Source organism: Wyeomyia smithii, chromosome 2 (assembly GCF_029784165.1).
Source record: "Wyeomyia smithii strain HCP4-BCI-WySm-NY-G18 chromosome 2, ASM2978416v1, whole genome shotgun sequence".
Classification (NCBI taxonomy): Eukaryota; Metazoa; Arthropoda; class Insecta; order Diptera; family Culicidae; genus Wyeomyia; species Wyeomyia smithii.
This window is the reverse complement of record NC_073695.1, coordinates 10,774,608-10,795,752: the sequence shown is the minus strand read 5'-3', so window position 1 is coordinate 10,795,752 and position 21,145 is coordinate 10,774,608. Positions and strand designations below refer to the sequence as shown.

The 21,145-nt window shown below is 40.9% G+C and overlaps 1 protein-coding gene across 2 annotated transcripts in view; it reads right to left on the bottom strand.

Moving 5' to 3' along the window:
• The window catches only part of LOC129726076 (RNA-binding protein Musashi homolog Rbp6), a 1,668,991-nt gene that overhangs the window by 126,738 nt on the left and 1,521,108 nt on the right, over positions 1–21,145 (bottom strand). For both annotated transcript variants that reach the window (XM_055682685.1, XM_055682686.1), the window contains exons 9-10: positions 11,836–11,918; positions 11,628–11,712 (exon numbers count right to left, since the gene is read on the bottom strand). In XM_055682685.1, coding sequence (XP_055538660.1) covers positions 11,628–11,712; positions 11,836–11,918 — 168 coding nt within the window. The remainder of the gene's footprint in view (positions 1–11,627; positions 11,713–11,835; positions 11,919–21,145) is intronic.

Below are 21,145 nucleotides of genomic sequence, written 5' to 3'. Positions count from 1 at the left end.
AATCGAAAATCGGCCACCTATTGCTAGATGGTCGGCACTTCTCGGACATCACCGACGTCAGAATCTACCGAGCCGCCAACATTGATTCGGATCACTACCTCTCAATTGTGAATTACACCCGATACCAGCGCACGTCACAGTATAATCTCGCACGACTGAGACAAATCGACGTCGCTGAAAACTACGCGTATTCGCTTGAAGCATCGCTGCCGGAAGAGACGAGGTGGTTGAAACCCCTTTCGAGGACTGTTGGAGCACCGTGAAAAAAAGCCATCAACAGCGTAGCGGAGCCATCAACCTCCTGGAGCATGTGGAACGAAACCGACGGAATGAGTGGTGCGTCCATGAGTATCGGTAGGTGTTGGACGAGAAGAACGTGACGCGGGTACTACTGTTGCGTTGAGCTACCGATCAGGACGCAGAGCGCTATAGACAGAAGAGGGGACAGCAAAACCAACTATTCCTGGAGAAGAGGCGCCGCCAGTAAGAGGAGAGGTTCGAGGTAGTAGAACAGCTGAATTACTCTCATGAGACGCAAAAGATTTACCAGAAACTCAACGCGATCCGCACAGGCTTTGAGCCGTGAACCGCAACGTGCCGTGATGAGGAGGGGAGTATTCTGGTGGACAATCGTGAGGTAATCGAAAGGTGGAAGCAGCACCTCGATGAACACTTGAATGACGTTCAGCACGAAGACTAAAATGGCGATGGAAAGTTATCTTTGATGCAGCAGAGGACGGAGATGTGCCACTCCCAACGATAGGCGAGGTTAAGGATGCCATCAAGCGGTTAAAGAACAACAAATCGACCGGCAAAGATGGTGTCGGAACGGAGTTTTTAAAAATAGGCTCGGATAAGTTGGCCGAGTGCCTGTATCGACTGATTGTTGAGATTTGGAATACCGAGCAACTGCCGAAGGAGTAGAAGAATGGGGTTATATGCAGGGTTGCCACATTTATTTCTGTATTTTCGCTCGAAAATGTCTGTATGTCTGTTTCACGGGCTAAAAAATCTGTATAAAAAATCTGTATCGAGCAAACTAAAAATGGTGGATGAAAATATTCTTCCTTGAAGAATATATTGAAACAAATCACAATTTTTTTGCTTTAGCCTAATTTTTTATTGGTTTCAAACTTATAATCAGGCGAGTCAATCAAATGTAGTAACTGAACACGATATTGCTTTTTTTTGTTCATGCATGTATGCATGCATTCATGCATTCATTTGTTAATTTAATTTTAGTAATTCCTGCTTGATTAGCCACGTAGCTTTTAGCTTTGAAAATTGAGCTCATAAGCTTAGGGGCCATGAGATTTCTGGCTTTAGACTTGCTGCAATTATGTATTGAATATATGCGTTCTACACAAGCCGGAATGTGGAATTATTGAAAAAATTCGCACAAATGATCTCAGTAACGGAAACATGAATTTACTCGTCGGCATTGTGGCGTGCAACTACTCAGACCAAGTTTAGTCATCTGTTTCATCGAATCTTTGTTCTCAGCGAGACAAATTCGTTATCCATATCTTGTCGATCTGTTACTGTTACAAATTTGAAAATCAAATCATTTAAATTTCTCAATTTCACGAATGTTTTAGGATTAAATAAAGCTACCATTCCCGTCAAATATTTCAAAACGTCATTTTTCGCCTTCGTCCAAGCCTCATCCCTCTTCTTCTGCAACGATAGCAACATAAACAGTATCAGGCTTTTTCACAAAAGTTTGAAAGTCGTTGAACCGAATTAAACATTTCAAAAAATTGATTTCAGTTCGAATGGCAAAAGATTCTGTAAAGTCTGTATTTTTGACAATATTCTGTAATTCTGTAATACAGATTCTGTATTGCTTTTTTAGCTCAAAAATCTGTAAAATACAGAACAATCTGTATATGTGGCATCCCTGGTTATATGCCCTATCTACAGAAAAGGCGAAAAACTGGACTGTGATTACTATCGTGCGATCACTACCCTGAATGCCGCCTACAAAATGTTTTCTCAAGTCATTTTCCAACGTCTGTCGCCATTAGTAAATGGATTCCAAACCAAGCTGGCTTCGTAGAACAATGAACCAGTTCTTCATTTTACGGCAGATCCTCCAAAAGTGCCGTGAGTACAGAATCCCTGCGCACACTCTATTAATTGATTTTGAAGGTGCATATGATACAATTGACCGCTATGGAAGATCATGGACGAGAACGACTTTCCCGGGAAACTGATCCGACTGATACGATGGATGGAAATCAGTGCTATGTGAGGATTTCGGGTAGGTTATCAGGTGCATTTGAATAACGCAGGGGACTTCAGCAAAGTGTTGGTTTATTTTGCTTTTCAACATTTCTAGTTATGTGGGGCACGATTTTCAACCGACTCAGCCAACTTATCTGCTATGCCGATGACGTAGACATTGGCGTACCGTATTTGAGGCGGTGACAGAACACTACACCATACTAAAACGCGAAACACAGAGGGTTGGGTTGAAGGTTAGTACGTCCAAAACGAAGCGTGCCACTTAGTAATGTGACCCAGTATAAAACGCTCATAAGACCGGTTGTTTTCGAGAAGGACTTGGGAGCACTTAGAATTTTCGAGCGACTAATACTAAGAACCATTTTCGGTGGCGTGCAGAAGACAGTGTGTGGCGACGCAGTATGAATCACGAGCTGGAGAAACTCGCTGGCGAACCCAGTATTTCGAAGGTGGCCAAAGCTGGATGGATACACTAGGCGGGACATGTTGCACGAATGCCGGACAACTACCCTGCAATACTGGTGTTCGCTGGAAAACCGGTTGTTACAAGGTGGTTAGACCAATTAGGTTAGGCCTGGGAAACATTGGATACCCGCGGGATTGGTGAAACGCGGCCAGAAACCAAGTTTATTCGAGAAATGTTGTTCAGTGTTTTGTTAGAGCCGTCTGAGAGACGGGACAGACCTCAAAGCAGCTTTTGATCAAGTCGATCACGAAATACTGCTAAGCAGGATTGAGAAACATGGGATTCTGGAGATCTAATAAAATGGATGAAATCATACTGGATGGAACGAGATTTCTTCGTGGAAATTTGTTCGGAAGAGGTGCCGTTCCACAAGGGAGCCATTTAGGTTCCCTAGTTTTCGCACTTTTCCTCAACGAAGTCTACACTTTACTGCCACCTGGGTGTCGCTTACTTTACGCAGATGATGTGAAAATATTCCCGGTAACCAAAGCCTCATCCGACTGTCTGGAACCATAACATTTGATCAACGAGCTCGAGGTATGGTGCATGAAGAATCTGTTGTCATTAAGCGTTTAGAAGTGAAACGATAGCTACTGAGCTCCAGGATGCTTACTGTCTTCGATCACTCTACTATTCGCTGGTGCGCTCTATCTTCGAGACTGGCTCGGTATTCTGGTGCCCATCTCAAGCAAGCTGGATCGCTAGAATCGAATCTGTCCTTCGCATGCTTTCCTGGAGTAACCCATCAGACGCCCTCATATAGACTGTCCCACAAAAGAGGGCACACTTTTCTAACGCTGTCACTCTAATAAACATTTTTATTCGGGTAGCCTGTCTGCTCCATCTCAATGTTTACACTTAAACGCATGAGCGCCAACTTCATAGAATTAAGGGAAGGGGGGGGGGGTTGCGAAGGAGCTTCGATATATATATATATTGATGTTAAGTGATTGGAATGGCAGTTATAACAATATCTATCATAGACCACAATTTTGCAAAATGGCGTCAGGGTTGTGAAGAAAAACTATCAGGAAAACGAGAAAAGAGACGCCACTTTTCTAGAATAATTGGGGGGGGGCAAAATGATACGTTGCCTCTCGGAAAAAATATTGAGGGGGCAAAAAGTGGCTTGCGCCTCCGAAGTTGCCGCATATGTACAAGCTATATATTTTCGGAGAAAAGAAAACTTCTTCTGCCCTATAATTGGTAGAAAAGGCTTCCATTCTACTAGGAACGATAGTGGTTTGAGGCTATCTGTAGCACTTATTTTGCACGCCGAAATATTCATAAGCACACCTGGATACATTCAAATGGAATGGCCTGATGTTCTAAGCGATGGTCGGTACTTTTCAGACGTTTCAGACATAAGGTCGTTTAGAGGTGCCGTGTCAAATATACTATTATTGATTAAAAAACACACCAACATGTTGACATCAAGGACAACCGTAGAGTACTCGCAGAAAGTTGACGAGTGGATCGATGATGATGCTTTTCCAGGCACGATGCGAAGAGCTTGTATAAAAAGATTAACGGAATCAGGAACCGCAACGTGTCTGCCGCAGTAAAATGCAACGACAGGGAGAAGAACCTGATTACCGATATTCATTTTAGTGTGCTGTTGAAGGGATCCTCCATTGATGGACGAGGTTAAGAAAGCAGTTAAAGAGCTGAAGAACTGCAAGGCAGCTGGGAAGAGATTCCCGCCGAGCTTTCAAAAATCGGGAGCTAACAGCTGTATCGCGTCATCTATCGGATCATGCAGAAAGTATGGGCTGATGAAGAATTGCCCTCGGACTGGTTGGAGAGTCTCATTTGCCCGGACTGTTATAACTTTCGGGGCATAACTCTTTTAAATACCGTGTACAAAGTTCTCTCCCGCATCCTGTTCCATTGACTGAGGTCGTTGCAGGAAACCTTTGTTCGTGGAAGACGCTCCACCACAGACCAAATGTTTATCTTGGATTTGTCCTCGATCAATTTTGAGAATTTAACTTGTAGACTCGTCGTTTGTTCATAGACTTCACGGTAGCGTACGATTCAGTAAGGAGGAATGAGCTATGGCAGAGAATGCGCGAGCATGGTTTCCAAACAAAACTAATTAGAGTGGTTCGTGCCACCTTTGATGGTTTCAAATCAAGCGTCAGGGTAGCCGGAGATATCGGGCCCATTCGTCACGTTAGTTTGTATGAAGAAAGGTTACAGGCTCGCATTGGAAGGTGTTATACGGAGGGCTGGTGTGAGAAGAAGCGTTGAAAACCATTATGATAAAGTCTCACATGCTCCCAGGTTCTGCGGACGATATCGACATCATTGGTATTAACCGTAACGTAGTGAGAGGGACCTTCAAAACTCCAAACAGGGAAGCTGCGAGAGTTGGACTTGTCATAAACCCTGCGAAAACGTAGTAGATGGTGGATAGTAGAAAACATGGTAGCCCTTCTGATGTTGGTGCTGCGGTGGTTATAGATGGGGAATAGGGTGGGGAATCGTTATATGGAAAAAACGAAACTTGATAGCAGAAAGCCAGAACCAAGTTCTTTTTGTTCAATTTGGGGCCCCAAACAATCCTGAATTTATTGGAGGTATGGAAAAACCAACTTTTTTGCATTTTCGATTCTAAAGAGCTCAAAATGGCTCAAACCATAGGTTTCATGACTTCAAATGGTAGGTTTTTTGATGCCTAACAACTTGGCCGAAGACACTAAAGAACTAGGGTGAGCCAAAAAAATGATAGATCTGTTCAAAGTTGAGTATGTTGAAATTTATGTTGCAAATCATTTTTTCTGCCAACACTGCCAGTGTACCGGCGTCAGTCAGATTTCCATCAGAAATAACCTGAAACACGTTGTAGATTTTACCTACGCCTAGAATATTGACTTAAATTTGTTTGCTTGATCAACCTGAGTGTATAAACTTGTTACGACAGGGTTCTTCTGATGCGTTTCCTACTGACGCCGGTACTTTGCTAATGTTGGCAGAAAACAAGATTTTCTGCATTTAAATTGACATACTCAACTTTGAACAACTATAGCTCTTCTTAGGGACATTCTAGCTCTTCAGTGTCTTCTGCAAAGTTGTTAGGCGTCTTAAATGCTATACTTTAACATAATGTAGTGCATTATTAGAGCATTATTGAGCTCTCTAGAAAGGTAAATGCAAAAAAGTAGGTTTTCCCATATTAATTTTCATACAAATTTGAAATGCAATGCGCCAAGCGGAGACAAAACCAATCGACTTCAGGTAAGTTTAGGGTTGTTTGGGACCCTAAAAGGAACCAAAAAAACTTGGTTCTGGAAAATCGATCATTTTTCCCCACCCTAATGGGGAATTATTTGAACTCAAATTTATTTACCTGAGTATATTAGTGACGTGCGGCAATAAGGTTAGCAGTGAGGTAAAGAGGCGGATAGCGGCCACAAACAGGGCCTTCTACGGATTGTACTGAGGTCCCGCAACCTGCAAACCCGTGCACAACTAGCATTTTATAAAACACTAATCCTCCCGGTGGCCCTCTATGGTCATGAAGCATGGGCACTGAAAGGGGCTGATCTCTTTGTGTTTTGAATGTAGATCCTTGCGGCCAATCCTTGGCGGCAAACTGGAAAACGGTGTCTGGCGCATACGCATGAACCATGAAGTATACCAGGCATACAAATCGGTGCATATAGTCAGTGGACTGGACATATAGGGGGAATGCCGGAGGAACAATCAGTAAAAACTAAATTCAAAAGGAATCACGATAAAAGCCGTTGATTTGATATGTGTTGTTGACGAGAATACCCGCATAATAGGTGTTACATAGAGGGACTGGAAGATATCAGCCCAAGATCGAGTGATATGCCGACGTATTCTAGATTCGGCACTGGATCAATAATCGGTCTGTTGCCGCAAAAGCAAAGTAAGTAAAGCAATTAAACATTTTGAAATTTAACTTTCATTCATCGTTGTGGGAAATAGGGTGTGCGAAATTTCGCGTAATTTCAAGTTTCTCGAAATTTATCGAGATTAAGAACGCTTTTTTTTATCAAATAATATCAACTTATGATGTCTCAATCATTTTTTCTGCTGTTATGAGCTCTAATTTAGGTCTGCAGTTGCTTCTAAGTATCAGGCCTTAAAAAATTTAAGAAAATCTGGAGTTTACTATATTTTTCCTAATATCCGGAATTTTCCTTAAAAAAATTCACCTAAGTTGACTTCAAATATCTCTAAACCTTATTTTTAAATACGAATCAACGAAAAAATTGAAAAGAAAAAAATGTTATGAAGAATTTCGAGAAAAATTTCGTTTAATTTCGGAAACCCCGAAATTTTGCGAAATTTCGCACAGCCGGGAATAGTAATTCTGCCGCCAAGAACATTTTAGTGGATTTGTTTATCAGATCATATTCTACCCCCATTGATAAGATATTTAACGATTTATTGATATTTCAACTTCAATTCTACGACATACAGTTTGTCAGCGATAATTTATTTTAGGTCTTTCAGTAATGAATTCTCCCACAAATCAGAAAAAAAAACCGTTTTGTGGTGAAATTAACGATTTGATTATTTTTAAATTCTATTTTGTTTAGCAAATTTGGCGTAATATTCTGACCTTCTTGATTTAGTATGGAAATGAAACTAAACTGTGGAGATTCCATTCCAAACTGGACCAATCGATGAAGTAATCCTGTCAATTCGGTACTCCGAGAGTCTTTTTCCATCATTTGACCTTTCCTTGACCCTCCATCGGCTTAAGGTAGACCCATTGTCCTTCCCGCTTAGAAAACCTGTGCGGTTCTGTACAAAAACTTTATTCCTTTCATATTAAAAACATCTGCATCAAATTAAAAACAAAGTGTCGAAACTTCGCTGCTGGGAAAGCGAAAGACAGCTATTTTGCCGGTTGGTTGGTTGGACTGCGCGAACCAGGGGGCAGGTCTTTGAAGCATAATTACTTGCGCCATTACTCCCGGGGAACAAGCAGTTGGCAGCAGCGTCTCAGCTGAGGGGATGGTTTTACTTGATGGAACTCGTAACTAAAGGCAACAACAAAAGAGAAAATAGAAAAAAACGGGTTCCAAGTTGTACGCGCTCTATAGTCTGCTGCTGCCATGGGTCCGTGTGGAAGCTGTTAAAATCTTGAGAAAGTGATTAAAAGAAAACCGCCCAACAAGTTGCGGTGGCCGCACAGAGAAAAGGAAACAGCTTTTTGCCGGCGATGGTACTTTGTCGGGATCTTGAATACAAGAGAAGGCGGCTAACTTTAATCCGGGAGAAAGTTTGAATACATCGTGTTTCGTAAATTCAAAAATATAAAAACAACAAAATTTAACTGCGAATATTACGTGACAATTGACTGCTAACCTGGGCACAGTTTCTAGAGAGTAATGTTCCAATTTCTGTTTCATTGAACAAAAGGATTCGCCGATTTTCTCCGCTTCCGTTTTTTTCCCTCTCTCGACAATATTTATTTGCAGGGTTCCGCCGCACTTGAAAAAAATAGGCAAAGGAAAGATCAAAGTGAAACTGGGGGCTCCCATCGTTAAGCGATGTAAAAACGTGTATTGTTCAAAGCTTTTCGCCGCCGGCGGATGGTAGCAGTAGGGAATGGGGCAATCCTCTTGGTGAATAATATTTGAGTTTGAAAGGGTTGCAAATGACCCGAATTGCACAAGTTTGGCGATGTTGGGTTGAATAAAAATAGTAACATAATTTATTTTTATTTACCCACAAGATATTCGATGTTTTTCAGAAAACTAAAACCATGGAAATTCAACCCTGATCGGTTTACATAATCACAGAGAGCGTTGCAAGTAAGAGTGATGCAATTCGCTCACTCCTTTGACAGGTTCTGTAATCACTTACCCTGGCAGAAAAACGGGTCGAAGAAACTGGGAGTAGGGGGTGGGAATCTTGTTGTGCTCCGAGGGAACCCACTTCAGTTCTAATCCCATACGCTCGACACATTCGTCTCCAAACTCACAACCCCCCGCCCTCCTTCTTCCTGTGCTGGGACAGGAAGTCTTGGAGAGCGGGCAAACACAAGTGATGTAACATTTTCCTTTCCTCATCTTTTTCTTCCTTCGTATTTCTTTGAGATTTGTGAGGGTCTCTGCAGTCGTCGGAATTTACGGCCGGTGAGTCCTTTTGCCGCTTAATGCTAACAGTTTAACACAATCTGTACGTGGCCTGCGACCATGAACGGAAACCTTCTCAGTCCCTTTCCCTCAAGCCGGTATGTACCTTAGGCTTTGTCTATCTTTTTTTTTTGTTGTTGCTTCTAGCTTCTCGCCGTGTCGCCATCAGCAGCAGCAGCAGCAAGGAGATATTTCAATTCACCCAGATCTCGCGTCGGATGCTGGCTTTTTATTACTACGACTATAATGTACACTTTTTGTGTGTTGACACAAACAAACAAACAAACAGAAGAGCGAGAAGAAAACTCGTAAAAAACACAACAGTTGCTTACTTAGTCTGCTTTTCGCTTCAAACGCGACATTTCTTCTTACTTTTTCTAGCTTCGTTTTATTTCTCCTGCTGTGTGCCGCAGCCGCTGTGAAACTTGGAACGGTTATATTTTTCTTCAAGATTTTTAATTTATTTATTTACACACTTACTATAGAACTCATTTTTTTCAAGTTTGGTTTGTTCGTACTTCTTTCAAGTTTAGCACTATCGCGCCGTGTGCGTGCGTGTGAGTCGCAACTGGAGGCGACAACTTACAGACTCTCGTCCTTGAATAGTTTTTTCTCTCTGTTGCTTTCTGGCGAATAAACCCCGTAATGAGACACTGAATGATATTAGCAGCAGCTGTCCTGTTTGCCACGAGCTCGCTTGGTGGGCGGCTGCCGATCCCGCACCACTTTTTCTCTGGTCTGTGAGGTCATCTCCTTTCCCTCCCTCGTGGGTGGGAGTGCAGAGGTTAGGTGATCGACAGCCGCTAGCCACCAGGCGAAAGTGGGCACCGAGGATCAGCCCCGAGATAAATCTTCCTCTAAATCAATATAATTTAATTAGTTAATTTGTGTGTGTTTTTCTTTCACCAAACGTGCCTTGTCCGGGCGGTGCCCTCGATTCGCCATTTTATGGGCGGCGCACTTGCTTCACTAGTGTTATTATTGTTATTATTATTATTGCTAATTTTGCCCACTCGGCGCGGAGGGACACAGATTGTGCTCCTAATTCTGTTTTACTTTCGTCTTAGTTAACCTTTGTGAAATCATCCAACGGCCGCCATCGCCACCGCCACCGCTTCCGCCGCCACTAGCTCTGGGGGGAAAACAAAAAAAAAAGGAATTTAATACGCGTTCGTCGGAACTCGTCAGTCCGGTCGTCGTGACGAAGGAAAAGTTTTGTCCACTCTTCGTTGATTTTTATTGGCCAAGCTGTTTATCTTTCGCCAGTAGTATCTCGGAGTAACTAAAAGTCGCGGATGATGATGATGGTTTCTTCGAACCAGCGGCCGCAGCTGGGCAAGGGCAGATGATTAACTAGAAAGCTCCAGGAGTTTGTTGTGGCCGGAGCAACAGAAGAAAAAAACTGCTTTCTTATACTCTCAACAGAAAACTGCAAGAAAGAAGCAGATGAATCCAATTCTGACGAGCTTCTTTCAGAGTACCGCGCAACCGGAGCGTGGGTCGGAATGATTAAAAAAGTTTTCCACTTCACCGGTTCTGTGCTTAGTGTTGACCGCAATTCGATTCAATTTGTCGCCAGACGACGGATTCTATTGTTTTGGTTTTTATTTTGCCCAACCAGCCACTGGCAGAACGTCGTCTCGTGGTTGCAAACTCCGTCACTGGCAGTTTCAACAATTGTTTCACTTCGCCGTCTACATTGGTCTCCAGTGTCTGTCTGATTTGGGAATGGTTTAGCATTAATGGGGAATTAACTGTGAAGATGGTAATAACACTCGATTCACTGATCAGAACAGTTTTAATAGCTTCGGTTTGGCCAATAAACTTTTTTATCGGTTCACTTCAGGGGGTCTCCTTAAATACTATACAAAAGTCTGTTTGTCATTTACGTTCACATTAGTCCAACGTCAGATTTGAATTTCCACTCTCTAACAAGACCACCAACAGTTCCTTCTGTTTTGGGCCCCTACAGAGCCTCCTTTCCTAGGCGGGAATAAATGTCTACTCTGTGTACAGCTTAGGTATGGATTTTTTTCTTTTGCTATTTCAAAACTACTTGGCTTGGCAGTCTTTCCGGTTACGAGATTTGTTCCTTTCAAGTTAGTTGTTGGTTTTTTGTTTTCGTTTGCTAACTGAAAAACCGCTACAGTAAATTCTAACATCTTCTACTGGGTGACATTTCCCAGGTTTAACTATTAACCAAAGATTCAAATAAGCTATAAGAAAAATGCTAGGGGTCTTTTACTGTGGTCGCTGCACCTGAATGATGGTGGTTGTTGGTGGTCAGAGTCCGAGTGTGGCAGCCTGCAGTGGGTACAGAGCGGAAAGGTCTAAACTTTGCGCTCCCAGCAGGTCTCCAATCGGGTAAGTCAAAGTCGCTGTTGTTCGCGGTTGGTTGTGTACCATCGGATGATGGGGTCTTAAGCTGGCGGCGGCGGCAGCGGCATTGGCCGCGAGTAACCGTTTATAGGTCAAGTCCAGAAGGGACGGACCAGCATGGGCGTACTGGATGATCGACGGGGACCCAGCGCTGGCAGAGAGCGGCATAATGTGGGTCCCGGAGTGAACTGCGGCAGCGGCGGCGGCGGCAGCTGCAGCGGCAGCCGCCTGCTGCTGGCTCGTAATCGTAGCGGGCAATGGGTAAGGAGCATAGCGCAACGAGGCTCCATGTGCGGTGACGGCAGATGCACTGGACGGTCCGGCCCCGAGCCCGGAGACGGCTCCGGTCGACAGAGCGGTCTGGGTTGTCGCGGCTGCGGATGGACCAGCACCACTATATACTACCAACTCACCGTATGTCCCACGTCCGGCGGTGCGCGTTTTCGCCAGGTTCGCTGGAAGCATCACTTCTTTGGGTTGGGCTTTTTTGCATTCGACCTTGAATGGAATAGAAGAGAAAACAGTGCACTTAATGTTATACAAACTCTGACAGCGCAACGAATTAGGTGCAACTGTCAAAACTTCAAATTACTCCTGCGGGACCGGAAAGAGAACACTTACCATTTTGTTATTGATCTCGTGGAAGTGAATTTCGCAAACTTTATCCACCACGTCTTCGCTCTGAAATGTGACGAATCCAAAACCTGCAAAAGAAGCGGAGAACGGAGGGAAAAAAGTTAAATTAGTTTGCACCGTTTTACACCTTTTTAGTCGCCGGCTGGTGGCGCAATCTATGCGCTTCTAGGCGAGACCCAGAAAGAAAGAAACAACTATTTTTATGACTGTTAATGATGTCACTTTCCATCGACGCTGCAGTCAAAGTTTCACCAGTCGGCGATCGCTCGTTATCACTTTATAAAGAATATATAGGAATGCGCTCACGCGCGTGGACAAAGTGTGCTCCCTTTCCTGCCAATTTCTTCGATGTTTATCGAAGTACTTAAAAAGAAATTTTATGCACATAGTTTTCTGGCGAAGCAGAAACGTGTCGGATTTTACCCCAACCCTCCTGTTTGCCATATATGCACGGCACACCTTATCTTTCGGTGAGCGAGTGAAGAAAATGCAACTAGAAGGGAGAAACGTTGTTGCTCTTTTTAATAGCCGAAAGAAAAGCTGCGAAGTTTAATAGGGTTTGATGAAGTTTTTAATGCTGTGTATCATTCTACTCCGGACGCCCTTCGCTGCGTTCGAGGTACAATGTGGCATGTGTGTGTGTTTCGTGAAGATGATGGTTGATGAGGTAAGATTCCTACGAGCAGAGCTGCGAAGGTGAAAAGTTGGCGGGATCAAACAAGGTTGGATTGAAGAGGAGCATGAGCAGCTAAAAATCCTTTCACTGATATTCGTATCATTTTTGACATTTTTGGTATTTTAATATTTATGACATTTTTGACATTCTTGACGTTATTTGAGATCTTTGATAATTTCGGTTTTGTGACATTTTTTGTACGAAGTTTTGAGGGTTTTCAGCCTGCGGCAGGTTCGCCCCATTTGCAGAAATCTTTACGTCTCGTTTAACACTTTTTTTAAAAATTCGTATAATCCTGTGTCTTTTAAGAATTGAATGAGTGTGATTCCTGCTGTTGTATGGTTGCTGAGTGTTCCTCTGATGCTTCTAATAATCTTGTGTCCATGCTGTGGTCCCTCGTATTCTGGATAGACGAAAAGAATGTGTTCTACCGTTATAGTTTGATTGTATATGAGGCATATTTTTTTGAAATCTCCTGTGCTACCCAAGTTGTGCTTGATGCCATTGTGTCCCGTTCGAAGACGAAACAGAATTTTATTCTCTTTGTATGTTTTTGAGTCGTTCCAGGCAATTGTAGTGTTGTTAACTTTCCGAAGGAACAGGTCTCTACATCCGTTCCAGTTTTGCTCCCAGTTTTGTCGCATTTCGTTATCAAACCATTTTTTCATGTCAGCCCACGGAGTTTTCTTTGAATATATCGTACTTTTTCAACTTATCGCAGCCAACCTGTCCGCAGCTGCGTTGCCAGGTAATCTGGCAGTGCCCTGGTACACAGTTGAATACGCATCTGCTTGTTTCTGCTTTGCCTGGATCCACGGATGGCAAATTGAGCTAGAATCGGGTACCTGGATCGCACTAAGTGAATCACTGATGATGGCAAGTTGCAGCTGCTGCAAAAAATGCGATGGATTCCGCTGCGAAACCCGTGGTAACGTCTGGAAGGCGGTAGAATATGTCTTCAAGACTCTCATGGATGCCGAAGCTAACCCGTTTACATGCCTTTGCGCCACCTCCACAGGTGTAGTGTGGGAATTTTAATCTCAGAAGTTCCAATTTAGCATTTTTTATGCATTTCGGGTTTTGGTTTGTCCGTGTCATATGCGTCTGAGTGTAATGGAGGAAAACCCCAAATTAATCCACCTAGCGGTCAGTCTCAGCCTTTCTCATTCAATGCTTAAATCCAATAAATGTTTATCCATTTTTTGGGTTCTAAAATATTGATGTTGTAATTAAAGTATAAAATATGAAATTTGACGTAATGTTAGTACTTGAGAAATAATGAAATAAAAGCAATGACTCTTAATTTCGAACAATTTAATCACGAGCGATACCGGGAACGTTCAAATAGTACGATACCACATTTAAATCATGTTGAGGCCATATATATTGATCGAAGCAGGTAAAGTGTTGAATAGTCTTTGAATTTCTTTTCTTTCTAAAACTTTTAAACAGCATATCAAATTGTTATGAAGTTTGTTATTTGTAAGTTTGAGAGATGACTCATTTGTATGATACTAGTTATGTTCAAATAAGTCGTGTAATACTTGAGATAATAGACTTTCGTTGTTTTACAAATTAAAACATAACGCTTGCTTAAGTTTGATTACAATCAAATGAAAAGGTAACGTATGGGGCAGCCAAACTTTGAAACCACGTGTTCAATCATAATTCATCAGTTAACCCTTAACTAGCCCGTTCATCTGATATCAATATTGTTCAAATCGGTTGTGTAGTTTCTAAGATAATGAAGTTTCGTGATTTTCACATTTCGATACATTACAGACGAAGTTACAGTCCGATTACTGCAAAATTCAATAGGAAGTTATGAGGTAGGTAGACCCTTTATTTGATACTAATTCTGTGGAAATCGGGTCAACCATCTCTGAGAAATATGAGTGAGTCCAAGTAAGTTGTTTTGGAATATGTTTCTTTTCTTGGCTGGATTTCACATTTTTAAACATAACAGGCAAAGTAATAATCCGTTTGTAAAAAAATTCATTAGGGTCTTATGGGACAACAAGACCTTTCATATGACACTAATTTAAAAAAATCGGGCCAGCCATCTCTGAGAAACATGAGTGAGATTAAATAGTCTCCAGAACACGTTTCTTTCCATAACTTCTGAACCACATGTTCAATCTTCATAAAATTCAAAAGTTAAGGGTTTTTAAGGTAGCCCGTTCATTTGAAATTTTTTTATTTTAATCAAATCAGATGTGTGGTTTCTGAGTTATCGATGTTTCGTGATTTTTACACTTTGATGCATAACCTCTAAACAAGAAATTAGATTACAATAAAATTCAATAGGGTCTTAAAGAGCAACTAGACCTTTCATTTGCAATTAATTTCATTGAAATCTGTTCGGTCAGACCATCTCTGAGAATGGTGAGTGCGAAAAAAGGTGCACATACACACGTACACACCCACACACAAACATATACACCTATACATGCTTATATGCAGAAAATGCTCGATTCGTCTAACTGAGTCGAGTAGTATATGACATTCGGCCATTTGGATCACTTTTCTACCTTTTAATTAGCCAGTGATCGTTAGAAGGAAGTCAATATGTTTACTTTCATTATGAGTTTTTCTTTACCCAGTATCCTAAATACAATTTTGAAATCCAAGATGGCGACTACCGGTTTGTGAAAAACAGCCTAAAATAAACAAATACTATCCAATATGAGTATCTCTGGAACCAGAATGATGCAAGGAGCTAACAATTGACCTCAGGCACCATTTTGAATTGCTAAATGGCAACTTATAGGCAACAGTCGGAAATGACCGAATAATACTCAATATGGATATTTCCGTAAACGTAACGATGCATAGAAACCAAACATTTTAGATTTTACACTTTTAGTTTCTGGAAAATAACCAAAAATACCTCCCAATACGGGTATTTCCGGTGTCAGATTGATGAATATATTGAATATATTCAGAATTAGGCGATGTATAGAAGCCAAAAGTTGAGGATATTGTCATTTCGATAAAACCAATCATTTCAAACGGTTTGTTATTTGACTTTGATCATATCCTATGACCGATTCGTCGTGCTATTGCAGACTTTAAACACATTGCAAGGATTCAATGAATTTGGAACGTTCAAATAGTACGATACCACATTTAAATTATGTTGAGGCCACATATATCGATCAAAGCAGGTATAGTTTTAAATAGTCTTTGAACTTCTCTTCTTTCCATAACTTTTGAGCCACATAGCAAATTGTTATGAAGTTTGTTATTTGTAAGTTTGAGAGATGACTCGTTCGTATGACACTAGTTATGTTCAAATAAGGCATGTAAACTTTGAGATAATAGACATTCGTTGTTTTATTAACAATTTAATATATAATGCTTGCTTAAGTTCGATTATAATCAAATGAAATGGGAACGTGTAGGGCAGCCAAACTTTGAAACCACGTGTTCAATCATAATTCATCAGTTAACCCTTAACTAGCCCGCTCATCTGATAATAATAATCAAATCGGTTGTGTAGTTTCTGAGATAATGAAGTTTCGTGTTTTTAACAAGTCGGTACATTACAAATGAAGTTACAGTTCGATTACAGTAAAATTCAATAGGGTCTTCTGAGGCAGCTAGACCATGCATTTGACACTAATTTTGTGGAAATCGGGTCAGCCATCTCTGAGATAAGTGAGTGAGTCCAAGTAGTTTTCGGAATATGTTCCTTTGCACAGCTGGATTTCACATTGTTGAACATAACAGGCAAAGTAATAGTCCGATTGCAAAACAAGTCAATAGGGTTATATGGGGCAACTAGACCTTCAATTTGACACTGATTTTATGAAAATCGGTACAGCCATCTCTGAGAAACATGAGTGAGATTAAACAGTCTTCAGAACACGTTTCTTTTCATAACTTTTGAACCACATGTTCAATCTTCATAAAATTCAAAAGTCAAGGGTTTTTTAGGCAGCCCGTTCTTTTGAGACCAATTTTGTTAAAATCGGTTGTGTAGTTTCTGAGATATTGTTGTTTCGTGATTTTCAAATTTTTAAACATAACCTCTAAACTAAAAATCCGATTACAATAAAATTCAATAGGGTCTTATGGGGCAATAAGACCTTTAATTTGCAATTAATTTCATGAAAATCGGTCCAGCTATCTCTGAGAAAAGTGAGTGAGAATAAAAATCTGCACATACACACACACATACAGAAAATGCTCAGCTCGTCGAGCTGAGTCGAGTGTTTAAATGGATAGCAACCTATGGGGCAACTAGACCTTTCATTTGACACTAATTTTGTGAAAATCGGTTCAGCCATCTCTGAGAAAAATGAGTGAGTTTAAACAACCTCAGGATAACTTTTCTTTACATAACTTTTGAACCATATGTTCAATCATTACGAAATTCAAAAGTTAAGGGTTCTGGAGACAGCCCGATCATTTGAAACCAATTTTATTAAAATCGGTTGTGTGGTTTCTGAGATATTGATGTTTCGTGATTTTTACATTTTGATACATAACCTCCAAACTAAAAATCCGATTACAATGAAATTCAATAGCAACCTATGGCGCAACTAGACCTTTCATTTGCAATTAATTTTATGAAAATCGGTCCAGCCATCTCTAAGAAAAGTGAGTGAGAAAAAAAAGTTGCACATGCATACACACACACACACACACACACACACATACACACATACATACATACATACATACATACAGAAAATGCTCAGTTGGTGGAAAGGGGTCGAGTGGTATATGACATTCGGCCATTGGGACCACTTTTATACCTTTGGTTTTTCCAGTGATTGCTAGACCTTTCTAGGAGAAAGGCAAAACCTGTCTTCGGTGTAATACATCCACGATACTTGAAGGAGCACTTGGCCAGCTAACTCGGATAGCGATCTGGACCTCTTGGCAAGTAGGTAGACCCTCTGTCGTTTGAAGCTGACTTTTCCGCATAGCTGGCTACCCTTTTTGCGTGAGTGGCAAATGTTGGAGTAGATGGTTGCAGTTTGGACAAAATCCTTCATGACTGGTTGTGTTTTGGACCGAGTACAGCGATAAACTCTTTAGAGGCACTGCAGATCAAGAGGAGGTCATCCACATATACCAGGACACACTTTTTTCTCGGCTGCTTGAGGAACACAGTATTCATTATGACAAAAAAGTCACCGCTAGAACGGACCTTTGAGAGACCACAGTTTCCTCTTCTAGAATTCTATCACTCTTGTCGCCTATTGACACTTGAAAAGTCCTTCGCTTTTCGAAGTGTAGGATGCTTCCCGACAGACCCCGGGTCGCCAACTGCTGTATGACAAATGGGGTCTACGCTCGATTATACGCACTTACTAAATCGACAGATACATAATTAGCATGCTCATTCACGTATCTGGTGTTAAATAGGTCTATCACCAGCCGGGTCCATATTCCGACCATTCTGTTTGGGGTAGGGTATAACCAGACTATGCTTCGAAATCTGTCGGTACACTTACGATTGAACAGTCGCAGTAAGCAGGCCTTACCTGTCAAGGGAAGGTTTGAAGGCATCGGGTATCCTATCGTATCATACCCTGCTGATGGCCTTCCTACCTAGACAATGGAAAACTCCAGCTCGGCCATGGTGACCGGCACTTTATCGGCCTAATTTTGACCAGTGTCGGGGATAGGGGTGTTTCGTAGTCTGAGTAGAGACATTTTTCTTTCAAATGAATTTGAGTAAGTGGAAGTGGTCGGCAAGTGCGTTCGTCACTGTGTTAGTATCTCGAGTGTAACTTCCGTGTACATTCAGAGTTATACCTATGGCTCGTCGCTTTCCGTTCAGGGAATAAATCCTTCCCAAACCTCGGCAGAGTTATGCTCCTTATTAATGTTGCTAAGGAATTCTTGTCAAGAGCCCTTTGCTTCCAGAACCAGTTGGTGACATTCGGAACGTAGTATTTGATACCGTTCCATGGTTGTTTTTCGTCAAGGTATTGTGTTTCAGCTATTTAGCAGTACCTACGGAGAGCTTTTCGAAAAACTTTCACAGCATTCTTCATTCAATGGATTTCCTTCGCTCTTGTAGCAATTGATTGGAAAATTAGCTGCGCATCGGACCATATGCGAAAATGGTATTTTGATTACCAGTAACTCAGATTAGTATAAGTTCAAATCTCGCCCAATCAGAGATGAGCCCAATGCTTGCTTTCCCTAGCACGGTCGACAGAAGATTGTACTTGATTAACCAGAAAAGCACAATCGGCTCAAACAAATATCTTCAGTGAAGATTGACCGACTGAGGGGTAAAGTCCCTTTAAAAGAAACCAATCAATTTAATAAGTGTGATATCAAATAACATCACTAAATACGCAACACTGTTACGTGCGCTGCACCTGCACCTCCTGCTAGAATTTTATTTCCCAGTCGCACAGGTGCAATATGCAACACGCAGTAATGTGATAAACTGTTGCGAGGTGGCTGACTGTGCTGCACTCTTGCTATCTGCTTCCTACCGAAACGAGAAGAAATTTGATACACTACACTGTTGTGTGGCTGACTTGCGAAGCTGTGAAAATGGCTTATAAAAAGGTGAAAACTCTAAAAACATGTTTCTAAAATAAACGCGAACAGAAAACGAATTCGCGATTTGTAAGTCGCTGTTTTTTTAATTTGAGTTTTAGTTTTTTTCCCACTGTTTTGCAATTGAAAAGACACGATGCGATCTGGAACACTAAAAAACCCCGAACGAGTTATCGTGAGGGCTACAAAACTCTGAACTCGAAAGCTTTTCTTATCAGGACAGTCAAACGAATAATTGAAGAATAAAGAATTTTCTCTGCTGGTTTCAAAACTGCAGCTTGTAATCTAACTGTTAACATTTGTTCAATAGTTCTACGTCAACATTGCGGTCGTGGTATGCAACCCTACTGATTTGTTATATTTTTTACATTTCGGACAATTTTGTCATTTCTGATATTGATATTTTTCCCATTGTGAGCTTCCTGAAAGTTTCAATATTTTCGGCATTTTTGAAAATTGGATAGATTTTTATAACTTTTTTGATATTTTTTATGTTTATGACATGTTTGGCGAAATTCTGGTCTTGGTGATTGTGGATACTTGAAGTGTTATTTCTATTTAAGCTAAATTTAAGATTTTGGATTCTGCATTTGAAACTTTGTTTTTTATAGACCCATTTGATTGAGCATACAAAATTCTTATTTTAATTTTGAATATTCTGAACATTGGATTATGAATTTCTGGACTTAGAGTGTGGATGAGGTATAGGTATTTTTAGACACGATTTTTTATTTGTGTTGTTTAGATCGGGAACAACAATTTTGTGTTTTTTATTGTACAGTCTAAACACTATTCACTCAATACTGTTATCTTGGTTCCATATTTCAACTATAGTCCTCTACTTTCTGGATCTTCTATTTTAACAAAATCATCATATCAAGAAGACTGGAAATTCTGCCTAAAATCGAGCGACGACCTTTGATAGGTGGAGTGCGCTGTTTGTTTCAACGCAACGTAATTTGTATGGAATCAATCCATAGTTGCCAATCTTCTTTTTATGATGTTTTTGATTTTAATTCCCTTCTATTAATTTTGAACCTTTCGGTTCTGGATGCTTTTTGAACTTTGAAGTTTAAACTTTGAATTCTGTATCGTACTTTTGTTTTTTTGAACCGGCATTTTCTTTCGAATTGGGATTCTGAATCCTAAATTCGAAACGTTGAAAGCTGAGCTTAGGTTTTCAATCGACAGAATCCAGATACTGCCGTTAGATTTTGGTTTGTTCTACTAGTTTGATTTAGTAGTTTTTGGGTTCTGTATATTGTGTTCTGATTTTGACCCTTTGGATTAAGAATCCTGGGTCTAATATATCTCATTTACGATTTTAAACTTTAACTAACTAAATTATAATTTTAAACATGTAACGGAAATATGACGAGTTTAGTTTGCGAATTTCACCTTTTTGGATTTTGAATTAGGATTGTGTATCTCAGGATTTTGGTTCTGATTGATGGAGAGAGTGGTATTATTGGTATTATTGTATGGTTAAACTCTCCCAGCTGGTCTCGAGGTACAATGCTGGCTTAACAAGCCAGTCGTCGTATGTTCGAGTCTCGGCTCGGGAGAGACTGTTAGTGTCAGTAGGATCGTAGCGCTAGCCCCGCAATTGTCCTGTACACTCAACAGTTGGCTGCGAAGTCTGTGTATAATAAACAGAAGGTCGAGTTCCGATACGGAATGTAGCACCCCAAGGAGGTATGGTTAACGATGAGTAATAGTTGTGCGGGTGCGATTATTTTCGCTTTCTTTGTCTTTTTAAAGATATTATACGACGATTTGCATAAATTATCCGACGTTTCGGCTGTGTTTGACGGCCTTCTCAATTTTTTTAAACTTCCCTTGAAAGGAGCCTCCAAAAACCACCGAAACGCTGGGCACCTTACACAGATTGTTATAAAATACCTTTAAACAAGATTGAGCAGGCTAAATTGATCCCATTCGCATTGGTACACTCTTTCAAGTTTCTATAAGTCCAGGTGCTATTTTACTAGTCCCACGCTACAAAGAATCATATTTCAGAGCGTTAGTATTGGTGATATCTATTCACAGCATTATTATTACATTTGTGTGCATGCGCTTCATGTA